The sequence below is a fragment of the Morchella sextelata genome (assembly GCF_020137385.1).
Source record: "Morchella sextelata strain SCLS chromosome Unknown scls_21, whole genome shotgun sequence".
In the NCBI taxonomy this organism is placed as follows: domain Eukaryota; kingdom Fungi; phylum Ascomycota; class Pezizomycetes; order Pezizales; family Morchellaceae; genus Morchella; species Morchella sextelata.
Window position 1 is genome coordinate 595,639 of NW_025408636.1, and position 20,321 is coordinate 615,959.

At 46.1% G+C, this 20,321-nt stretch overlaps 6 protein-coding genes across 6 annotated transcripts; 1 reads left to right on the plus strand and 5 right to left on the minus strand.

Moving 5' to 3' along the window:
- Positions 1–59: 59 nt before the first annotated feature.
- On the minus strand, positions 60–1,978 carry H6S33_006733 (uncharacterized protein; the record flags this gene model as incomplete). The annotated part of the gene is made up of 9 exons (XM_044838077.1): positions 60–697; positions 769–868; positions 921–1,023; positions 1,085–1,172; positions 1,242–1,302; positions 1,353–1,437; positions 1,508–1,710; positions 1,787–1,868; positions 1,926–1,978. 9 exons carry the CDS (start codon positions 1,976–1,978, stop codon positions 60–62), a joined length of 1,413 nt encoding a protein of 470 aa, XP_044689551.1.
- Positions 1,979–5,086: 3,108 nt separating this feature from the next.
- On the minus strand, positions 5,087–6,994 carry H6S33_006734 (uncharacterized protein; the record flags this gene model as incomplete). The annotated part of the gene is made up of 3 exons (XM_044838078.1): positions 5,087–5,347; positions 5,498–5,833; positions 5,888–6,994. 3 exons carry the CDS (start codon positions 6,992–6,994, stop codon positions 5,087–5,089), a joined length of 1,704 nt encoding a protein of 567 aa, XP_044689552.1.
- A 945-nt stretch (positions 6,995–7,939) lies between these two features.
- Positions 7,940–11,521, minus strand: H6S33_006735 (uncharacterized protein; the record flags this gene model as incomplete). Its single annotated transcript, XM_044838079.1, has 1 exon — positions 7,940–11,521. One exon carries the CDS (start codon positions 11,519–11,521, stop codon positions 7,940–7,942), a length of 3,582 nt encoding a protein of 1,193 aa, XP_044689553.1.
- A 3,261-nt stretch (positions 11,522–14,782) lies between these two features.
- Positions 14,783–16,234, minus strand: H6S33_006736 (uncharacterized protein; the record flags this gene model as incomplete). Its single annotated transcript, XM_044838080.1, has 1 exon — positions 14,783–16,234. The coding sequence occupies one exon, from the start codon at positions 16,232–16,234 to the stop codon at positions 14,783–14,785; it is 1,452 nt and encodes a 483-aa protein (XP_044689554.1).
- A 74-nt stretch (positions 16,235–16,308) lies between these two features.
- Positions 16,309–16,839, minus strand: H6S33_006737 (uncharacterized protein; the record flags this gene model as incomplete). The annotated part of the gene is made up of 1 exon (XM_044838081.1): positions 16,309–16,839. The coding sequence occupies one exon, from the start codon at positions 16,837–16,839 to the stop codon at positions 16,309–16,311; it is 531 nt and encodes a 176-aa protein (XP_044689555.1).
- A 2,929-nt stretch (positions 16,840–19,768) lies between these two features.
- On the plus strand, positions 19,769–20,278 carry H6S33_006738 (uncharacterized protein; the record flags this gene model as incomplete). Its single annotated transcript, XM_044838082.1, has 1 exon — positions 19,769–20,278. The coding sequence occupies one exon, from the start codon at positions 19,769–19,771 to the stop codon at positions 20,276–20,278; it is 510 nt and encodes a 169-aa protein (XP_044689556.1).
- Positions 20,279–20,321: the final 43 nt, after the last annotated feature.

A 20,321-nucleotide genomic window follows, 5' to 3' on the forward strand; every position in this document is an offset into this window, starting at 1 on the left:
GTATTTACAATTGTTTAAGAGCCCAGGAGAAAGAGGAGGTAAAAACTTAAGCTATAAAATCAAAGCGCTCTTAAAACATCCTCTCTCTTCGAGTTTGTCATCATAAACCTACTCATAAAATCATCTCTACTAACATAGGCCCCGCACATCGTCCTCGACCCATCAAATGCCGCCCTTCCGTGAAGAACTCTCCAGTTATCAAATATCAACGCCTTTCCTGGCACTAACTGCTCCCAATACTCGCTCTCTCTGCGCGCGAGCACCTCATTCCAACTTCTAATTGCGTCATAAAATGCCTCAACCTCATCAGGATCATTCCATCGATCCATCGTTGCTCTATCATCGTTATTCCACCTTACTTGGAACAGCTCGCCATTGACTGGGTGGTGATTCAACACTGGGAAAGGCGCGTAAGGCTGTATCGAGATTCCATTATTCCCAGAGGAATGCGCTGGTATTCGTGTATTCGACAGAATTCTATACGAAGTAGGGTCTTCATCACGGAGGAGCTTCGCCGCACGGAAACCGTCAACTAGTAATGTTTGACCGCCAGTACCACCGGTGTGAGAGAGGAGATGGAAGAGTTGAAGACCAGCGGGACAGCTGAAATAGGTTGTGTCTGTATGTGCAGAGAGAGGGAGGCTGGTGTAAGCTGTATCTTTCGAAGCAAGATCTGATGTGAAGGACCAGAAACCTCCTGAAGGGAGTGTTATTCGTTAGCCGGCGGTTATGAAAAGCATAGAAAGAAGAAATATTGGAGAAAGATACCGTAGTGGGTATGCTGGATATGGGCTATTCGTTCGATGAGTGCTTTTGTAGCATCAGGGCTGACCGGAACCCCGTTTATATAGCAGAAGCCGTAGATGTACTGGGAATTTCTGGTTAGATTCCTTGACACCTCTTGATATAGGGCAACCCACTATCTTTCTTGTCCATTCAGCAACCCCTTTCTCCGTCTCCATTACCGATTCATATTCCACCTCAGGCGGACAGTCCGTAATTTCGGATCCCCAAAGTTTGAATCTTGGTCTCTTAGTTAGTATAATGATTCCCTACTCAAGAAATTGGTGATTTTGACACATACTGTGGCGACAAATATCTTTCGAGTCGTGGGTTGTAAGAATGTAGATGCAGCCATTCCCACGTAAAGAAACTCTTATGCCCGTTCTTCCCTGATATATACCACATAAGACATCATTCCACAGTTTTTTATCCATTAGGAAGTAAACTGAATCACTAACATGAAATTTGCATGCCTGTTTCAGTTGCCTCAACCGATTCTGGTCTAACATGGTTTGGAATCTACCGCCTGTTAGAAATACTAAATAGTTTTTAAAAAGTGCATTACTTACGGAAAATGTATTCAACAGTCGCTGTTTTGTGTCAGGGTGGAAACACTCCGGGCATTGACAATGATCCCTGATCCACAAATGTTGGCTAAGGACACTAGTTAATTATATCCAATGAATCAAGGGGTAGAAAATTATCAAGATAAAGAATCTCATACAAATGTGATGTCTTGCCCTCTTCCCACGGGACAGAGATTTTTTTGTCATCAAATAGTATCTTATGATGTTCTGACAATTTTGGTCTTGCATCGACTTTCGTGACATTATAGGTTTTTAGCGGAATATTAGTTGTGTTTTCCACGCCAAGAGGTCCCTTTAAAGGTTTCCTAATATCCGGAGATACATCTGGCTGGAGTGGCACCTGTTCGAATAGAGTTAAATATAATTGCAGGTATATATGGAGCGGAAAGGACTAGGGTTTGTGCGGGGTGGGATACACTGCTATACGGCCGGGAGTGCATAACAGCTAAAATTCCATTCAAATTCAGCGGCCAACATTTTGATCTATCCAGCAACTTCCTGTGTCGCAGATTAGCCTTCGATTATTGGTGCTCGGGAGATGGGCAGATAGCACACGGTTTCAGGAGAGATCCGAGGACACGCAGGGATGTGCGGGAAAGGTTCGCCATCGAGTGAAGCAGACTGGAGGAGCAAACGAGAAAATAAAAGAAGTGGTTTCGATGAAGTGGGTGGGGGGGGGGGGGGGGGGTTGCTATGGTAGAGCTATAGTACTTTAGTTTACTCTACCTTAGGAAGGGTACTGCATGTATGTAGGTAATAACATCCGTTGATCGCATGACCTCAGGAGCTTGGTGATCGACAAAGGAAGCGGACGGTAGCCCGATATCCGGATTCGATTTCAGCCCAGTGAATAAAAAAACATTGTAAAGTTAAACGCACGATTTCCCAATATCATCAAATGGACCAATCGATCTCTCCTATCATGTTCATACTCTGCATATTCGTAATCATAGCGGTCGTGATTGTCGACGATGCAGGGACCACAGACGGACCCGTGCACTGGGCCGCCGGGATATTTCATCCCATCTTACTTTAAAGCGAACACGATCACAGAAAGCCCAATATCTAAAGAAGTCTAGATCTAGCCACCGGGGTTAGAAAATGCGGGAACGTAGAGTACAAGTAGGTACATACATACATCTACATCAATTTGATGCACAGTTCCGCACGGTATAGGCAGGTAACAACAGATTAGAATTAGCAAATGTACTTCTGCTTAAAGTACATGTGCATACTGGGACTACAGTAATGAATCCTATAAATGAGGCTGGCGTTAGGATCTCAATCGAGCAGGCCGCCCTGTATTTGCAAATCCAGCGTCTTTGATACTGCTCGAGCTCGAAAGAGGGTTGGTGTAAAAAGCCCTCTTTATGAAGCTGATGGAATGAGTCAAATCTGGATGGGAATGAGCTTCGACATTTGGTTCAAATATCCGATCGCTCGATAAGAGGAGAAGCTTGAGCACTACATTTAGTTAGACATCATGGAATTGAGCACCGGCCGATGCAAATACATATACCTATTAGAGTAAATTCTGTAATTGAATATATACTTGTAGCCAGATACCTCTATCTACAGATCTACAAGTAGATATTTAAAAGAGTATCATAGTACCTGGAAGTTTACAAACACTATATAATACATTGGCTAGCTAATCCTGCATTGATTGATTGATTAATTGATTGATTGATAATTCATCATTTGTGTATGCAGCCAGTGCTGACACTCAGCTAATCCTGCATGGTAAACCGGCCACTTAACGAAAAAGAGACAGGCGACTAACAAGTACTACACAGGGCCGCAGAAATATTAAGACATGTCGTTTGTTGTTACAAATCGAGTGATGAACTGTGACGAGTGAGGCTCGCCTCTCTCAATTGGCAACCTTCTGGTTAGATTAGCGCCCGTTTGAGTGCAATTAGTCTCTGACTCTAGCACTAACGATATTATCAAGAGAAAGAAATCAATAAAAGCTTTTCCATGGCTGGAACGCTGTCTACTGCGTGTTTGCAAGTGGTTGGCGGTTCAATCAAACAGCCAAGCCGCAATATTATCTATATACTATCTGTGATTATCCCAGAAAATCTCGAGGTAGAGAAAGCTTATATCTACAATAACTTTGTTTATATAGATCGCTAATTTTATGTGTGCTCAAGGCAAGGAGATAGGAATAGTCATCCTTTTGGAATGGTGATAGGTACAAGACGAGACAAGACGAGACTTGGGAAAGTCTCGTCTCGTCTTTATTGTTTGGGTTGGGTCTTGAAGATCTCGGGACAATGATCTGGTCTCAAAGTCTCGAGACTTTTAGTCATGTAACTTTGTTACTCGGAAATTCCTACAATTATGTTAATGAATATAAATGAAAAGTTAATTTTTTTTCGCGACCAGGCTGAGGAGCATATTCAGGTGGGAAAAAAGTCAAAAAAGTGTGGAGAGTTAGTCTCGAGACAACTTGTCTCGTGCCCATATGCATTACTATTTTGGAACGAGACCATAGAGGCAATGACCGGTTTGAATTCTATTAGCGATTGAATTTGTTGGTGGTACACTCTGACTCGCATAGAGGAGATTCAATACTGGTAGAGGCATCATGATTCCAGAACTCCAGATATCATGGTGAGCCATAAGTGAATGTAATATGTTGTTTATTCATTGTGGGATTACTCATTGGAGCGCCAAGTTACACAAGAAGCTGCCGAGTGATATCCAATGATTTTGATGTTGTTAAAAAAAATTTTTTTTTTTTTTAATTCATTGATTATAAGCAAACCATAGTTTATGACAATATCGCACTACCCAAGATCTACTCATCTGCCTCCATCATCACTTAAAAGTAAAGAAAGGAAAGTAACTATTTAAAAATAAAATGAAGAAAATTGACTATCTTATTCTAACAAATTTGACTCTATCCCTCATTCCATTTTCTCTGCTGGGACCATATACAGCGGTGGGTAATAAGTCATCAGATGGAATTCCACCAAAATACGCGTTTTGTGAGGGATGCGTACCAGACGACAGGAGTACACTACGCAGAGTTCAGAGTTCGGCTAACAGCTACAAAGGCAGAAGTCTCCAAGGTCTCTTCAATCAACGTCGAGTATGATTCTCCTTGATCCGATACGGGTCCCGCGAGCTACGTTATCAACAAAGATTCACTAGAGTTAGCGGATGGTGTTCGTGTAACGTGGGTCTATGGACAAGAGACTATAGTGCCAAGGAATACAACCGAGGCGAGAACGTAGTAGAGTATGTTCGTGACTATGGACTATGAGATGGTTCAATCCTGATCGGAGATCCAAGATGAGCCCTATGACATAGCGTAGAACAAAAGTAATATTTGTGGAGTAGAATACAGAGGTTGGGTAAAGAAGAAAGGAAAGAAGGAAAACAGATAAAATACAAGACAACGCCCCCTTATATATCCAACCATAGTCCAATGATGACTAATACCTTCGCGTAACAGAAACAAAAAGAATATAACAGAAATCCTCATTACAAATCCTAATTCAACTACACAATACCTCCTTTCCTCGTTCCAGTTTATCACCTAACCAAAATACATAGCTGCCATTACAGACCACGCCCCCCTCTAAGGCCTACCTCCTGGTATGCTTAGGTTTCTCTGGATAACGCTCATGGAATCGTTTAACGATATCAGGTGAATGCTCAAGGTCCGATAGGGGTTGCCAGGAGGCTTCATCATATCCCATATATCATACCAAATACTCAAATCTTCCTCTTTGTTTCCTCGAATCCAAAATATTTTCGACTTCCCATTCTTCCTCTCCTTCAATTTCGACCGAAGGTGGCGGCAATTGTTGTTGTCCCGGTAAAGGATCATTCGCTTCGGGTGATAATAACGAAACATGAAATACTGGATGAATTTTCATTAACCGGGGAAGTTCCAACTCGTAAGCGTAGGGATTGACAATGCGTTTAACGCTATAAGGTCCAATACGTTTCCAGTCGAATTTCTTGGAAGGTCGCTTGGTTAGAATATGACGGGTCGATAGGAAAACTTTATCCCATAAATGGTACTGAGGAGCTGGAGTTCGATTCCTATTGGCTGATTCTTCTTATATCCTTTGTGCCCGAAACATCTCTTCTCTGAGGAAATCCACTACATCCTTCATTTCTCTTGCAATACAGTTCGCTTGATCTTCCCCCGTCGTTCGACCATGTTCCAAAGGGCCAAAAGTCATTCTTGGATTTCTTCCAGAATTGGCATAGAACGGAGAGACCTTTGTTGTTTCGGAAGCATGATTGTTTGTCGCAAATTCAGCCATTGGTACCATTCGAGCCCAATCATCCTGTTGATAGGAAACATAGCTTCGGAGGTACTGTTCCATTACGGCATTGATTCTTTCCGTTTGTCCATCTGTTTGAGGGTGAAATGCGGTGGAGAATTTTGGTGATATTTCCAACCGATCACAAAGCGATTTCCAAAATTCCGCAACAAACTGTGTTCCTCGATCAGATACAATGGTATCAGGTAATCCGTGTAGCTTTCAAACGTTATTGATATATAGCCTTGCTACTTCCTTTGAATCTACCTCTTTAGTCGTTGGTATTAGATGCCGCATTTTGGTTAGTCTATCCACCACGACCAAAATCGCATTATACCCATCACTCTCAGGAAGATCAGTCACAAAATCCATCGAGACGTCTGTCCAGGGTCCATCGGGAATTGGCATGGTGCGAAGTACTCCATAAGGTGCATTGTGTGATGCCTTGCTACGGGTACACACATTGCAATTCCTAATATACTGATCGACGAACTTCCGCATCTGTGGCCAATAATATCCTCGACTTAGGAGCTCCAGAGTCTTCGCTCTACCCGGATGTCCTGCAGATGGTTCATCATGGTATTCTTTTAAAAGCCTTAGTCGAAGGTCATCGTCGTCTGGTACATATAGCATGCCTCGATAAAGCAGCCGACCGTTATTATCTTCCGTACATTCGGCGAGCGGGATTTTGTTCGAGTGGCGTATGCTATTCCGAAGCATATTGAGGACCTTGTTTGGGAAACTATCTACTTGGTAAGCTTTTGAAAATAACTCCTCTACAGTGGACGCTCCTTCAGCGGATTCATTTGACAAAGAACCCGCGAACAAACTTAGCTTATTATCCAAATTTTTTCGCTTCAGAATCACTTGACTCTGATGCGTCAACCGTTCATCCCCCTCTTTTGGTAGGTCACCTGACCTCCTAGTCAATGCATCTGGTTTTGTTCCTTGTTTTCCTGGCCGAAATTGTATAACGAAATCGAAGCGTGAAAGAAATTCAGACCAACGGGCTTGTCGACGATTTAACAATTTTGTTGTCATAAAATATTCAAGATTCCGATGGTCGCTAAGAACTTCAATTGGAAATTGAGCTCCCTCCAGGTGATGTCGCCATTTTTCGAAACATCGTATAATTGCTAAAAGTTCTTTATCATAGATTTCGTAGTTGCATTCTGCAGGAGAATGTTTCTTGGAAAAGAAAGCGACTGGATGTAGGATTCCTTCGTTGTCCCGTTGAGATAGGATTCCTGCTGAGACATAGTCGGATGCATCGGTTTCTATCACAATTTTTCGATCCGGATTGAAATGAGCTAGGATTGGTGTCGTTGTAAACATCTTTTTCAAAGTTTGAAATGCTTCCTCCCTTTCATCCGTCCATTCTGTAACGGGGGTCCTTTCTAAGAGAAATAGATTGGTATAGAATAGAGACGGCCGTGCAAGATAGACAATCAGGTTGCAGATTATTCAAAGATACTATCGCTAGAACTCAATAATCTTTAAGGGCTCTGCTACCGATAAGAACTTGGTTTTTCTTTCTGATGAAGACTGGAGAGAATCGGACTGAAGGGCGAGAATGAACCTGAGTACTTATACTCCGAAGGCCTCTATTGTCTGCTCCTAATTCCTTTACTAAGTTCCGGTGGGCCTTCCCTCAGTACCGGAAACAATACCACCGCTACCCCGCTTTTCTCTAAGCGTCAGCAGGTGCTTCCGATACCCAAGGCAACCACCTTTAGTCAAAGCCTTTTGTAACACCTGCAGCCTTGGTTGCCACACAACCGAGGACCTGCATGAATGAGCTGCCGCTCAGGTGTAAGCTTAATCATTGCTGTAGAGCTTTCGCTTATTGTAGACTTCCCTAGCATAGTCCCTGCCCTTCAGGTGGACTTACAATGCTCCGAGGATACAGTGGATCACCGGACAATCAGAGCTTCACTCTGGCCGGTCTTCTAGACACTGGCAAGGCATAGACTCGTCAGTCATTGCTTCCATGAATAGATCCCCTTCCTAGCGCCCGGAATGTAGTTACTCTAACAGCTGGTAGCTAACCACACTGCTGGTACTTGCATATCACCGTGCAACTGGCTTCTAACAATAACTCTCAGCATGTAACCGGGCCCTGTGTGTACTCATACACCAGACAGTTGAAATGGCTCCGTTACACCACTCCCCTCTTCCAGGATCTTGGTCTCCGAGATCTATAACCATTCTATTACCATCCAATCTATATGACAAGAAACTCCGTGATATGCAAGGAAATGAAAACCCAAAGGAACAAATCTACATCCCAACAATCCGCTTGTCCTTGGGTTTCTTAGGATACCTCATATGGAAATCCCGAAGGGCTTCTTCAGCACTCTTCTTGAGATGCTCCCAAGGTTCCCATGTAGCATCCTCGTTCTCATAACCTTCCCACAGCACTAGATATTCCACTCGTCTTCTCTTCTTATTGACCCGGCTATCAGCTACCTCTCGGACAACCCAGTTCTGTTCTCCCTCAACCTCTTCGGGTTCCGGTGGGGGAACTCTTCTCTCAGGATCTTCCGGTGCTCTGTAGGGTTCTAGGAGAGAGACATGAAAGACCGGGTGGATTCCCATCTGGGGGGGAAGAGAGAGCTTGTAGGCACGGGTACCAATAGCTTCTAAGACCTTAAAGGGTCCCATCTTCTTCTGATCCAGTTTTCCCAAAGGCCGCTTTGTTTGCACATTGCGCCGGTCCAACATAACTTCATCTCCGGGCTTGATTTCAGGTGGTGCCAGGGCATGAGCATCATACCACCGGGCCATCCTTAATCTAGCTTTACCCAAGCTGGCGTTCATAGCCTGCCAGATAGATTCCCATTGAGATATCATGACCTCGCTCGCTGGATTGTTCCATTCTACTCCTCCCTTTGGGGCCGGCCAGTTGGTCCTGGGTTCGTATCCATAGTTGGCATAAAAAGCCGATACTTTGGTAGACTCAGAGACCGCCGAGTTATATGCATACTCTGCCAAAGGCAACAGCTCTGCCCAGTCATCCTGTTGATATGAACAATAACTCCGCAAGTAATGTTCCAGGGTCTGGTTAACTCTTTCTGTTTGACCGTCCGTTTGGGGGTGGAAAGAAGTGGACATCTTCAGCTTCACATTGAGGAGGCTCATGAGAGATTGCCAAAAGTGAGAGATGAACCTGCTATCTCTGTCCGAGACTATGTCATCAGGTAAACCATGGAGTCTCCAAACTTCCTTCAAGAACAACTTAGCCAAATCTTCCGTTTTATTGAGGGTAGGAAGAGGGATGTAGTGTGCCATTTTCGAAAAACGGTCCACTATTACCCAGATCTTTGTAAACCCACTAGATTCCGGTAATCCCACAATGAAGTCCATAGAGATGGAAGTCCATGGCCGATAGGGTATCTCCAACGGTTGGAGCATACCAAACTTCTTGTGTCTTGAGGTCTTATTCCTCTGGCAGCTGTCACAGCTCCGGACATATTCCTCAACATCCTTATCCATGTTGGGCCAAAAGAAGTTGTTTTTCACCCGCTCAAGTGTCTTAAATTGGCCAAAATGACCAGCCACCTTAGAGTCATGGGTATCGGACAGTATTTCCATCTGAAGCTTCTTATCTTTGGGTATATACCATCTATTCTTGTAGAAGAGGAGACCGTTCTTGACCGACAAGTTCTGGTCCAAATTTGGTTTCCTTTCAACCAGGGAGCGGTGCAATTCCTGCCAGAAACTATCCTCTTTAGCAGCCGCATATAGGCGCTCCAAGAATGTATTCTGCAATTGATTCACCCTGACAGCCGCTAGCTTTGCAGGATCCAAAACCAATTGACCTGGCCTAAAAAAGATCTGTGGCTCCGGCTGCAGAGTTTCACCTCCCTCTCCAAGGCGGTGATCCCAGCGCCTAGATAGCACATCAGTCTTGCCATTCTTTTCCCCCGGTCTGTAGACAACTTTGAAATTGTAGCCTGCGAGGTCTTCAGACCATCTAGCTTGCCGCCTAGTGAGAACCTTGGTAGAATTAAAGTACTCCAAGTTCTTGTGGTCTGTAAAAACCGTGATTTCTTGCTCACAAGATTTGAGCATGTGTTCCCATTCCCGGAAAGAGGCTACAATAGCTCCCATTTCCTTATCATGAATGTCATAGTTGATCTCAGCAGGGGAGAACTTCTTAGAATAGAATGCCACCGGATGTAGCTTCCCATCATCCCCATACTGAGAGAGCACCGCTCCCTTGGCAAAATCACTGGCATCTGTCTCAACCACCGTTCTCCTACTAGGGTCAAAATGAAGGAGGATTGGAGCGCTTGTGAACAGCCTTTTGAGTTCTTCAAAGGCCTGCTCATGTGCTGCCGTCCAATACCATTTCTTGTCTTTTTGTAGGAGGTCAGTTAATGGCTTGCAAACCTTACTGAAGCCTTCAATGAAGCGGCGATAGAAGTTTGCAAATCCGAGGAATGCCTGTACTGCCTTGATATTCTCAGGGACCGGCCATTCCTTAACTGCCTCCACCTTGTCTTCTGACATAGATACTCCTTCTTCCGAGATGTGATAGCCTAGGTATTCTACTTCTCGGACATGGAAGGATGTCTTACTGATCGAGGCACAGAGCTTAGCTTCCCTAAGCTTCTGTAGTACCTTCTTGACCAATAGCTCATGCTCTTTCTCAGTCTCCGAGTAGATGAGGATATCGTCGATATAGACAACCACTCCTTCATCCAGTAGTTCCTTTAGCACATCATTGATCATTGCCTGGAAGGCGGAGGGAGCGTTGCATAGACCAAACGGCATCACATTATACTGATACAGTCCATAGCGGGTTCTGAAAGCGGTTTTCCACTCATCACCTTCTGCTATCCTGATCAAATTGAAGCCGTTCTTCAGGTCTATCTTTGTGAAGATCTTGGCCTTGAACAACCTGTCTCTGAGCTCACTCATGATAGGCAGCGGGTACTTGTCCTTGACAGTGACCTTGTTCAATCCTCTATAGTCCACACAAATCCGCAATGTCCCATCCTTCTTAGGAATGAACAGTATGGGCGCCGCAGCAGGGCTATTAGATCTAGAGATCTTTCCTGAAGACAATTCTTTGTCCAGGTACTCTCGGAGGGCCTTCAACTCTGGAGCGGAACATGGGTACAGCGGGCCAAATGGGGGAGCGGTGCCAGGCAAGAGTTTTATTTTCAAATCATTATGGGAATGCGGCGGCATTTCCTCAATCTTCTCTTGACTGAACACATCAGCCCAATCCCGGTATAGGTGGTGTATTTTCTCAGCAATATCACCTCCGTCCTCATCATGCCATACTGAACCAACCAATTGATAGACTGTCTCTTCTTCTTCCAACATTTGATATGGAGAGATCAGTTCAATCTTGGTGGCCGCTGGGAGACAATTCTGCTTGCAGTAGTCACTTCTCCAGCTCATGGTGTTGAGTTCCCAATTGATGTCCGGATTATGTTTCCTAGCCCAACTAATTGGCAGGTAACCGGTCATTCCTTCTTCCAGTGTAGCCACCTCCCATCGGAGTGTCTCTTTATGATCTCCCATAGTCATGCGGACCGGGTGAGTGTAATACTCGCCTCCTCCCATCATGACATCTCCTTGAGCATCAAACATTGTCAGAGGTTGATCCCGCCGCACTAAGGGAATTCCATGTTTCCTGACAAAACTCTGGTTGAGGATAGCTCCTGTACAACCGGTGTCAAACAGGAAAGATCCTTGGGCGCCTTCATCTTTCCCTTTGACCGTCCATGACAGTCCTGCCTTCAGTATAGGTCTTTTTCCATGTACTGGTAAGGAGGGAAGCCTCTGTTCCAACCTTCTCTGCTTAACAGCGGTTTCCGGACTCGTTTCTCTTTGTCTTTTCAACATAGCTAATAGCTTCGGGCACTACTAAGATCAAAGATCCTTTGGTTCTATTCCCAAGTAGTAATATAGCAGATGTATTGTGTAGTAGTCTTTTTAGCAGCGGTTTTGGAAGTGTCTTGGTAACAAATGTAACTTTGGTAGAGCACTGACAGACCAGCTGTTTCGGGTCTTAAACCCATCCTCAGAGTGCTTGGAGCAATCAAATAGGCGGAAACACAATCATAATTTATTCAAGAGACACATAGAAACCGAAAAACCCAAATAAAAAGAAAACTAGTAAACATAAACTCAAACAGACACTTTTCTACCAGAGGATTTCATTGTCCGAGTCTTGCTCAGGCTGCAAAACAAAATCTTCTGTAACCTCCGGGAGTACAACAAGTGGATCCTCTGCTACTACAGCAGCCACTTTAGCCTTCTTCTGAGAGTTGGACTTGCCATTCCCTCTTTTCCGCTTTTGTACTCTCACTGCTGCCACTCGGACAACAGTAGGTTCCTTTGACCAACAATCGGTCCATTTGTGTCTGGACTTGCCGCACTATTGCACAAGTCAGTCTATGCACTCTACCAATAGGGAGTACCGGAAGGTCATACCTTCAAGCATACTTCTGCTTTCCTTCTTTCTTCTAGAATATCCCCCGGGATACCCTTCAGTTCCACCGCTTTGTCTTTAGGTCCTGGAGTCTTCTGAGGTCCGGAGGAGCTCGCAGCTTCTCTTTTCCTCTTAGGCTGCTGGTCCTTCTGAGCGGGAGGATCTTTCTTGGTCCGAGGGTGCGCTTTCTCAGCTGCCATCCCTTGGTACCTCTCATGGGTATGCCCTAATTCTCTTAGAGCAGCTATCCGCTCCATCAAGGACTTTGGCTTAGGGTTGAAAAGAGCCCAACTCATGCCTAGGTCCGGGAGAAGGGAGTTATGGATCTTGTCATCCACCAACTGACCCTCATAGCCAGTCTTCCACATCAGCTGAATAATAGTATTCAGGAAGAGATCAATTCCTCCTCGGGCTGTGTGGGTAAGAGTATTCCATTGGGCTACAGCATCATCTCGAGAGATGGCTTCACCGAAGGCAGCTCTAAAAGCATCCACAAAGGAATCCCAGCGCTTCCATCTCTGATCCAACTGCACCGGTATTCCAGCAAGACGGTTGGCGGAGGCTTGATCAATTGAATTGTGGTATGCCTCATACCATCGGATCGCTGCCTCGCCTTCCATCAAGTTGCCTGCATATCGGATCTTAACCTCCTCAGAGGTAAAGGATAGACTCTCAATGGAGAAGACGTTCTCACATTGCCGGATAAAGGTCTCCACTTGCTCCGCCTTGCCCTGGAACTTGGAAGGTGGTGGTGCCTTTGGTTCTCGAGCCCTGGTGGAAGTAGAAGGGGGAGAGGCGGCCGGAAATCGGAACTGCTGGGATATCGTAGCCAACAGATCCTTCTGCTGCCTTTCCAACTTCTTCTTGAAATATCTCCGCCAGGCTCTTCTATCACCACCTTCTGGTTCCGAGTCTGAACTGTCTGAATCTCCAGGAGCAGGAGCTTGGGCCGCAGGAGGTGGAGGGTTCTGATTCCCACCACTTCCTCCCTGTGCCTGAGCTGGAGGGGGAGCGGTGGCCACAGCAGGAGGGGCCACAGGTGCTACTGGTGCCGGGTTGCTGGCCAGTGGTGAGGTTGCTGCTGGTTGCGCAGCCCCAGACATGGTGAACCTTCCTGGGTTCCTGGCTAGCGGACTAGGAGGTCCTCGGCCTGCACCTAAGAAGAACTCTCCTTCATAGTCAAAGGATCGGTCGGCTCCTCCAAGGAGTGGATGTGTTCCACCGAAGCGGCTAGGTGGTAAGGGTGAAGCCCCCACCGCTGGCTGCACAATAGGGATAACTCTCCTAGTGGATCGGACCGGAAATGCTGCAAAGGGGCTGGTCTTCCGCTGCATTGTCCTGGTAGCTGCTCTGGAAGAGGACCTGGAGACTGAAAGTGGTGCCGGAGTTGCTGGTCTAGCCACCACCAGTCTTCCTTCATCAAGGGCTCTCTGTATCTCGGCCACAAAGTCCGGTGGAGTAGCCGGGTTTGTCCACTCAATCTCCATAGCATCGGCATTCAGCTCATCTTTCTCCACATACTTCCGGAGTTCTTCCTGAACAGAGTTGACCTCCATTCTCATGTACTCAAGAGCTTCCGCCATCAGAGCATTCTGTGCTGCCTGGCGCTCTTGTACCAGGAGTAGGGCCTGACTGCCCCGGGTCAACTGATTCTGCAGGCTGTGCTGGAGGTAGGTCTGGAGCTCTGTGAAGAACTGCTGGACGGAAATCTCGTCGGTATCCTGCCAAGCAGGCTCGCAACCGGGGATGTAGGTCTGTAAAGCGGTCCTGGGCTTCTTGACAAGCTGTGTCTGCCCGGTGGCATCAAGCTGGAGGGGCACCGGCTGCCATTCAATCTCCAGGGGCGCATCCGGAGCTGAGAGGGCGGACATTTTTGTATATAGGAAGAATAATCTGAAGGTGACTTGAGCCTTAAAGATTATCTGTAACGGGGGTCCTTTCTAAGAGAAATAGATTGGTATAGAATAGAGACGGCCGTGCAAGATAGACAATCAGGTTGCAGATTATTCAAAGATACTATCGCTAGAACTCAATAATCTTTAAGGGCTCTGCTACCGATAAGAACTTGGTTTTTCTTTCTGATGAAGACTGGAGAGAATCGGACTGAAGGGCGAGAATGAACCTGAGTACTTATACTCCGAAGGCCTCTATTGTCTGCTCCTAATTCCTTTACTAAGTTCCGGTGGGCCTTCCCTCAGTACCGGAAACAATACCACCGCTACCCCGCTTTTCTCTAAGCGTCAGCAGGTGCTTCCGATACCCAAGGCAACCACCTTTAGTCAAAGCCTTTTGTAACACCTGCAGCCTTGGTTGCCACACAACCGAGGACCTGCATGAATGAGCTGCCGCTCAGGTGTAAGCTTAATCATTGCTGTAGAGCTTTCGCTTATTGTAGACTTCCCTAGCATAGTCCCTGCCCTTCAGGTGGACTTACAATGCTCCGAGGATACAGTGGATCACCGGACAATCAGAGCTTCACTCTGGCCGGTCTTCTAGACACTGGCAAGGCATAGACTCGTCAGTCATTGCTTCCATGAATAGATCCCCTTCCTAGCGCCCGGAATGTAGTTACTCTAACAGCTGGTAGCTAACCACACTGCCGGTACTTGCATATCACCGTGCAACTGGCTTCTAACAATAACTCTCAGCATGTAACCGGGCCCTGTGTGTACTCATACACCAGACAGTTGAAATGGCTCCGTTACACATTCAAACTTAACATTCTTTTTCGTCAAGGCTGTAAGTGGGGCAACAATTTTTGAATATCCTAGAATAAATCGTCGATAGAAATTTGCAAATCCTAAAAATACTTGAACATCACGAAGGTTTGTCGGTGTGGTCCATTCTAAAACATCGATAACTTTCTTTGGGTCCATTCTATTTCCATTCGGAGGAAGGATTAAACCAAGATATTTCGTTTCCTGAACCATAAATTCACATTTTTCAGGTTTAAGGTGAACATGATTCTCATCAAGTACCTTTAAAACCTTTTGAATGTGTTCTTTATGTTCTGATAAAGTTTCGGAATAGATAAGGATATCGTCTAAGTATGCTGTTACGAATTGATCGAGATAGGGACGTAAAATATCATTGATCCAATGTTGAAATGTAGCAGGTGCATTAGCTAATCCAAATGGCATTACTGTATATTCGAAATGTCCATATCGAGTCCGGAATGCCGTTTTCCATTCATCTCCCTCCGCTATCCTGATTTGATTATATCCCCAACGTAAATCCAACTTGGTATAGTATTGTGCTCTTGACAGCTTAGCCAGGGTTTCCTTTAACAATGGTAATGGATATCGATTTCTGATTGTGATCGCATTTAGGCCTCGATAGTCAACACAAAGTCGAAGAGTTCCATCGCTTTTCTTTACGAACAGTATGGGTGCTCCCGCTGGCGATTCACTAGCCCGAATAAATCCTTTAGGTAAATTTTCGTCAAGATATTCCCGTAGTGCCTTTAACTTGATTTGCGATAATCTATATATAGGTCCATATGGTGGTCGTTTACTTTCTTCCAATACTATTTCGATATCGTGAGAAGATCGGTGTGGTGGAAGAATTGAAGCATCGTATTCTTTAAACATATGGAGACGATGGTGGAATTCCTTTGGCACTAGTTGTTCAATGTTGACAGTGGATTTTTCAGTTGCTGAAACGATGACCGTATGGTGTTCCGGTAAGGGAATCGAGATACCATGAACAATAACTGCAGTTCCATTGAGTGAACAGTATTGACAACAGCTTCGAGAGTCAAAAACAAGTAGATTCTCTTTCGGTCGAATCGTAACATCATGTCGTCGCATCCAAGGTATCCCCATCACAATCGGATAGTGTCCTAACTTCGTTACAAAACATGGCGCAACTTCCCGATGACCATGAATGTCTAGCGAGACATCGACAATATGGGTAATTTTTCCTGACTTAATAGGCCTTCCATCTATAACGTCTACATGGCGAGGTGTTTTAAGGGGGGTCATTATAAGATTGTTGTGGCGTACAAAAGATTCATCAATAAAAGCATATCCTGATGCTCCGGTATCAATAAGGGCGTAGGTAGGTATGAAAGACTTTTTATTCTGTGAAATCGAACAACTTACTACAAGTTGATTTCCATCCATTTCCTCCTCTGATACCGAAAAACCAGAAATACACATTCTAGAAAAATCCTTGAATGGTCCCTGGGCTAAGCCACTTAGTGCAGGGACAAATCTTTTACCGACTCGTTATCACTCCCGCCATTTTCTTCCACCGTCAACGCCACTCCTCTCATCACAGGCCTCCTTGGTTGATTTCCAGTTGCCCTCGCTTGGGGGCAATCTCTAACCATATGTCCAACACCGCCGCAATAGAAACATCGGCCCTCAACTAAGTGGGCATTTCTTTCGGCAGGGGTGGGGCGACGACGTCCTCCAGATAGATCCCTTGGTACGTCACCTCCTGGGCGGAACGAGGGATGATTTTCAGTAGCAGGTGCATTGGCGACCGGGGCGGCAACACGAGGAGCAGGAACAGGATTTGCTGGTAGGGGACGAGGGGCCGGAGTAGTAGTCCAAGGTTTTTTATTCCCTCGTTTAGCTTCTGCCGCTCGACGACGATTATCCAATCGTTGCAAAAGTGTCGCACAGGCATCTACCGTCGCAGGAGTGTCATGATGTATCATTGATTCATCGAGTTCCCCGTTAATACCTTCCATCAAAGCCTCAATCCGAGAGACTTCATCCATACCCGACTCAGCAGCATACCGTTGAAATTCAGCGAAGTAATCAGCGAAAGTTCGAGTACATTGTCTGATATTCCGGAGATTTCTCCAGCCATACGCATTCGATCGGGGTCCCCAAAAGCTGTATCTAGAATTTCATAAAACCGCGTCATAGAAGGTAAGGCAATACCTTCTTCTCCCATATACTGTAAGAACTGATTGGCAGCAGCGCCTTCCAATCTGCTGAACGCATACGATAACTTAGACTGTAGTGTAGGATAGCAATCTGTATTTCCTAATAGCTAGAGTTTCATTTGTTGCTTGAATAAGTGTAGTCTTTCTCGGTCGCGATCCCCCCTGAACACGTCGGGGTCTGGGAGTTTCTCCGACCGATAGGTGGTACCTGTAACTGGTGGTGCTAGGGGTACAGGTGGAGCATTGTTTCCAATAGGTTCTTCGTCAGGGGCCACAACCTCAACAGCAGTTCGTTGAGCTCGGGCAGCAGTAAGATCTCTGTGAGGGATGCGTACCAGACCACAAGAGTACACTACGCAGAGCTCAGAGTTCGGCTAACAGCTACAAAGGTAGAAGTCTCCAAGGTCTCTTCAGTCAATCATCGAGTATGAATCTCCTTGATCCGATACGGGCCCCGCGAGCTACGTTATCAACAAAGATTCACTAGAGTTAGCGTATAGGATTCGACCGTCTTCGAGGTAATAGTTCAGGTAGAGTTCGAAGTCACGATAGAGTAAAGTATTTCCAAAAGTATAGTCAAATAAAGTTGTAACTCGCGTATCAACGATTTATATTGTTAAGACTCTGATTTCGCCGATGATGGTTTGGCTAGTCAGTGAATGACACAGTATTTATATCCCTCGCTTATTTCTCCAGGACCCAATCTACTAATAATACAGAATACACTCGGGGCATGCCCGAGACCCTGAAAAACAACCAAGAACATTTAACTCCTAAATCCGTAACCCAAACTCCTAAACCCGCTGAAACCCCTCAACCTATTTATCCACTCTAATGCACGTTTCCCTGTCGATGTTTCTTCTCCATCGGCCGTCTGGTGGATAATCGTCAGCGTCGGCTATTCGGAGGTCTCGGACGGCAAGGCTACCTACTCAGGCCTCTTCCCACATCGCTTTCCCACATCGCAGAGTCCTCTCATGCCCACAGGTACCGCCGATAGGTACTCGGTCGGCTGGCAGCTTGCGCCGATTCGCTCCGAGCGGTCCGATCTTCGATCCGATTGATTCCAGCTGTCCCTCATATATCCACCGGTACCAAAACACTCCCCTCCGGCGGTTTGACGCTGCGGGAGTTATTATTGGGGTCGAAAACGTGTTTTTTAACTAGGAAAACCGCGACTCCGCATTTGGTCGCATATCGATCGCACCACACCTCGTGGGTGCGAACCGGAGTTGATAGTGATGTTGCCATTAGTGTACAGAGGGTATTGGGGTATCTACTAGCCTTTCTCTCACTCCCGTAAATGCTTGGCATGCCCGTAACAGTTTATCCCCCTTCCAGAGTGTCACGTCTCGGGACATCTTCTGACAGACTATGGTTCCAGTAAACCTGCTCCACATATCACCTGCGGTGTCTGTGGAGGGGAAGGACTTAGCCCCGTAGGGTACCTCTATAGTCTCAGGCGTTGGTCCTTCACGGCCTTGGGGTTCCTTCGATGAAAGTCGCGGACTAGATCAAGTACGTCTTCATTCACAACGTCCATGACTTGGTAAGTACAGTCGCTCATCGAATAGCCCCGCCATTTCACCAGGTATTCCACTAATCCTCTTCTACTCTTCCGGCTTCCCACAATACTTTCCACTTCATACAAAACCTCTCCTTCCTTATCGACCTCTTCGGGAGTCGGGGGACGCTGTTCGCGGCCTGGGATACTGCTCTGTCGGTAACGTTCCAAAAGTTCGATGTGGAACACTGTGAGGGATGCGTACCAGACCACAAGAGTACACTACGCAGAGCTCAGAGTTCGGCTAACAGCTACAAAGGTAGAAGTCTCCAAGGTCTCTTCAGTCAACGTCGGGTATGATTCTCCTTGATCCGATACGGGCCCCGCGAGCTACGTTATCAACAAAGATTCACTAGAGTTAGCGTATGATGTTCGACCGTCTTCGACGTAATAGTTCAGGTAGAGTTCGAAGTCACGATAGAGTAAAGTAATTCCAAAAGTATAGTCAAATAAAGTTGTAACTCGCGTATCAACGATTTATATTGTTAAGACTCTGATTTCGCCGATGATGGTTTGGCTAGTCAGTAAATGACACAGTATTTATATCCCTCGCTTATGTCTCGAGGACCCAGTCTACTAATAATACAGAATACACTCGGGGCCTACATGAGAACCTGAAAAACAACCAAGAACATTTAACTCCTAAGTCCGTAACCCAAACTCCTAAAGCCGCTGAAACCCCTCAACCTATTTATCCACTCTAATGCACGTTTCCCTGTCGATGTTTCTTCCCCATCGGCCGTCTGGTGGATAATCGTCAGCGTCGGCTATTCGGAGGTCTCGGACGGCAAGACTACCTACTCAGGCCTCTTCCCACATCGCTTTCCCACATAGCAGAGTCTTCTCATGCCCACAGGTACCGCCGATAGGTACTCGGTCGGCTGGCAACTTGCGCCGATTCAATCCGAGTGGTCCGATCTTCGATCCGATTGATTCCAGCTGTCCCTCATATATCCACCGGTACCAAAACACTCCCCTCCGGTGGTTTAACGCTCCGGGGGTTGTTATTGGGGTCGAAAATGTATTTTTTAACTAGGAAAACCGCAACTCCGCATTTGGTCGCATATCGATCGCACCGTACCTCGTAGGTGCGAACCGGAGTTGATAGTGGTGTTGCCATTAGTATTAAAGGGTATAGGGGTATCTACTAGCCTTTCTCTCACTCCGTAAATGCTTGGCATGCCCGTAACAAAGATGTTGGGGAAAGCGGAGTCGAAAGGAAGGGAGTCGAACAATGGTCGGAACTCGCGGCAGAAGGAGAAGGGGTTTAAGATCAAGGGGAGGGCTCAGACTGAGGAGAAGGAAAAAGGGCAAGATGAGAAGAGCACCAGCAAGAACAAGTCGGGGAATAAGCCAATATACCACGACTACGACGAAGCCACCAAAGGAGTTCCACAGCCGGTCCGAGAACAGCGAAAGACCGATGGAGCCTGTGTGCGATGTGGCCGAAAGGGTCATCTTTGGAAATGGTGTCGTTCAGATGCTAACAGCAGTGCATCTATCTCCTCTTTCTCCCGAAAGCGTACCCGCGATGACGATGGCGACCACGATATGGAACCACCGGAACTCCAACCTCAGAGAAAGCGCATGAGGCACCGTGCTAGGAAGCCGGCTGCTACGGCTGCGGCAGAATACACTGGTGGGCAAGCGTTTGTGCGAGAACGCGGATCGGAATCTGAGATGGATTTCGACGAGGATTTTTAAAAGGGGACTCTGATGAGTCAGGTCAGGAGTATCCCCAGATTGC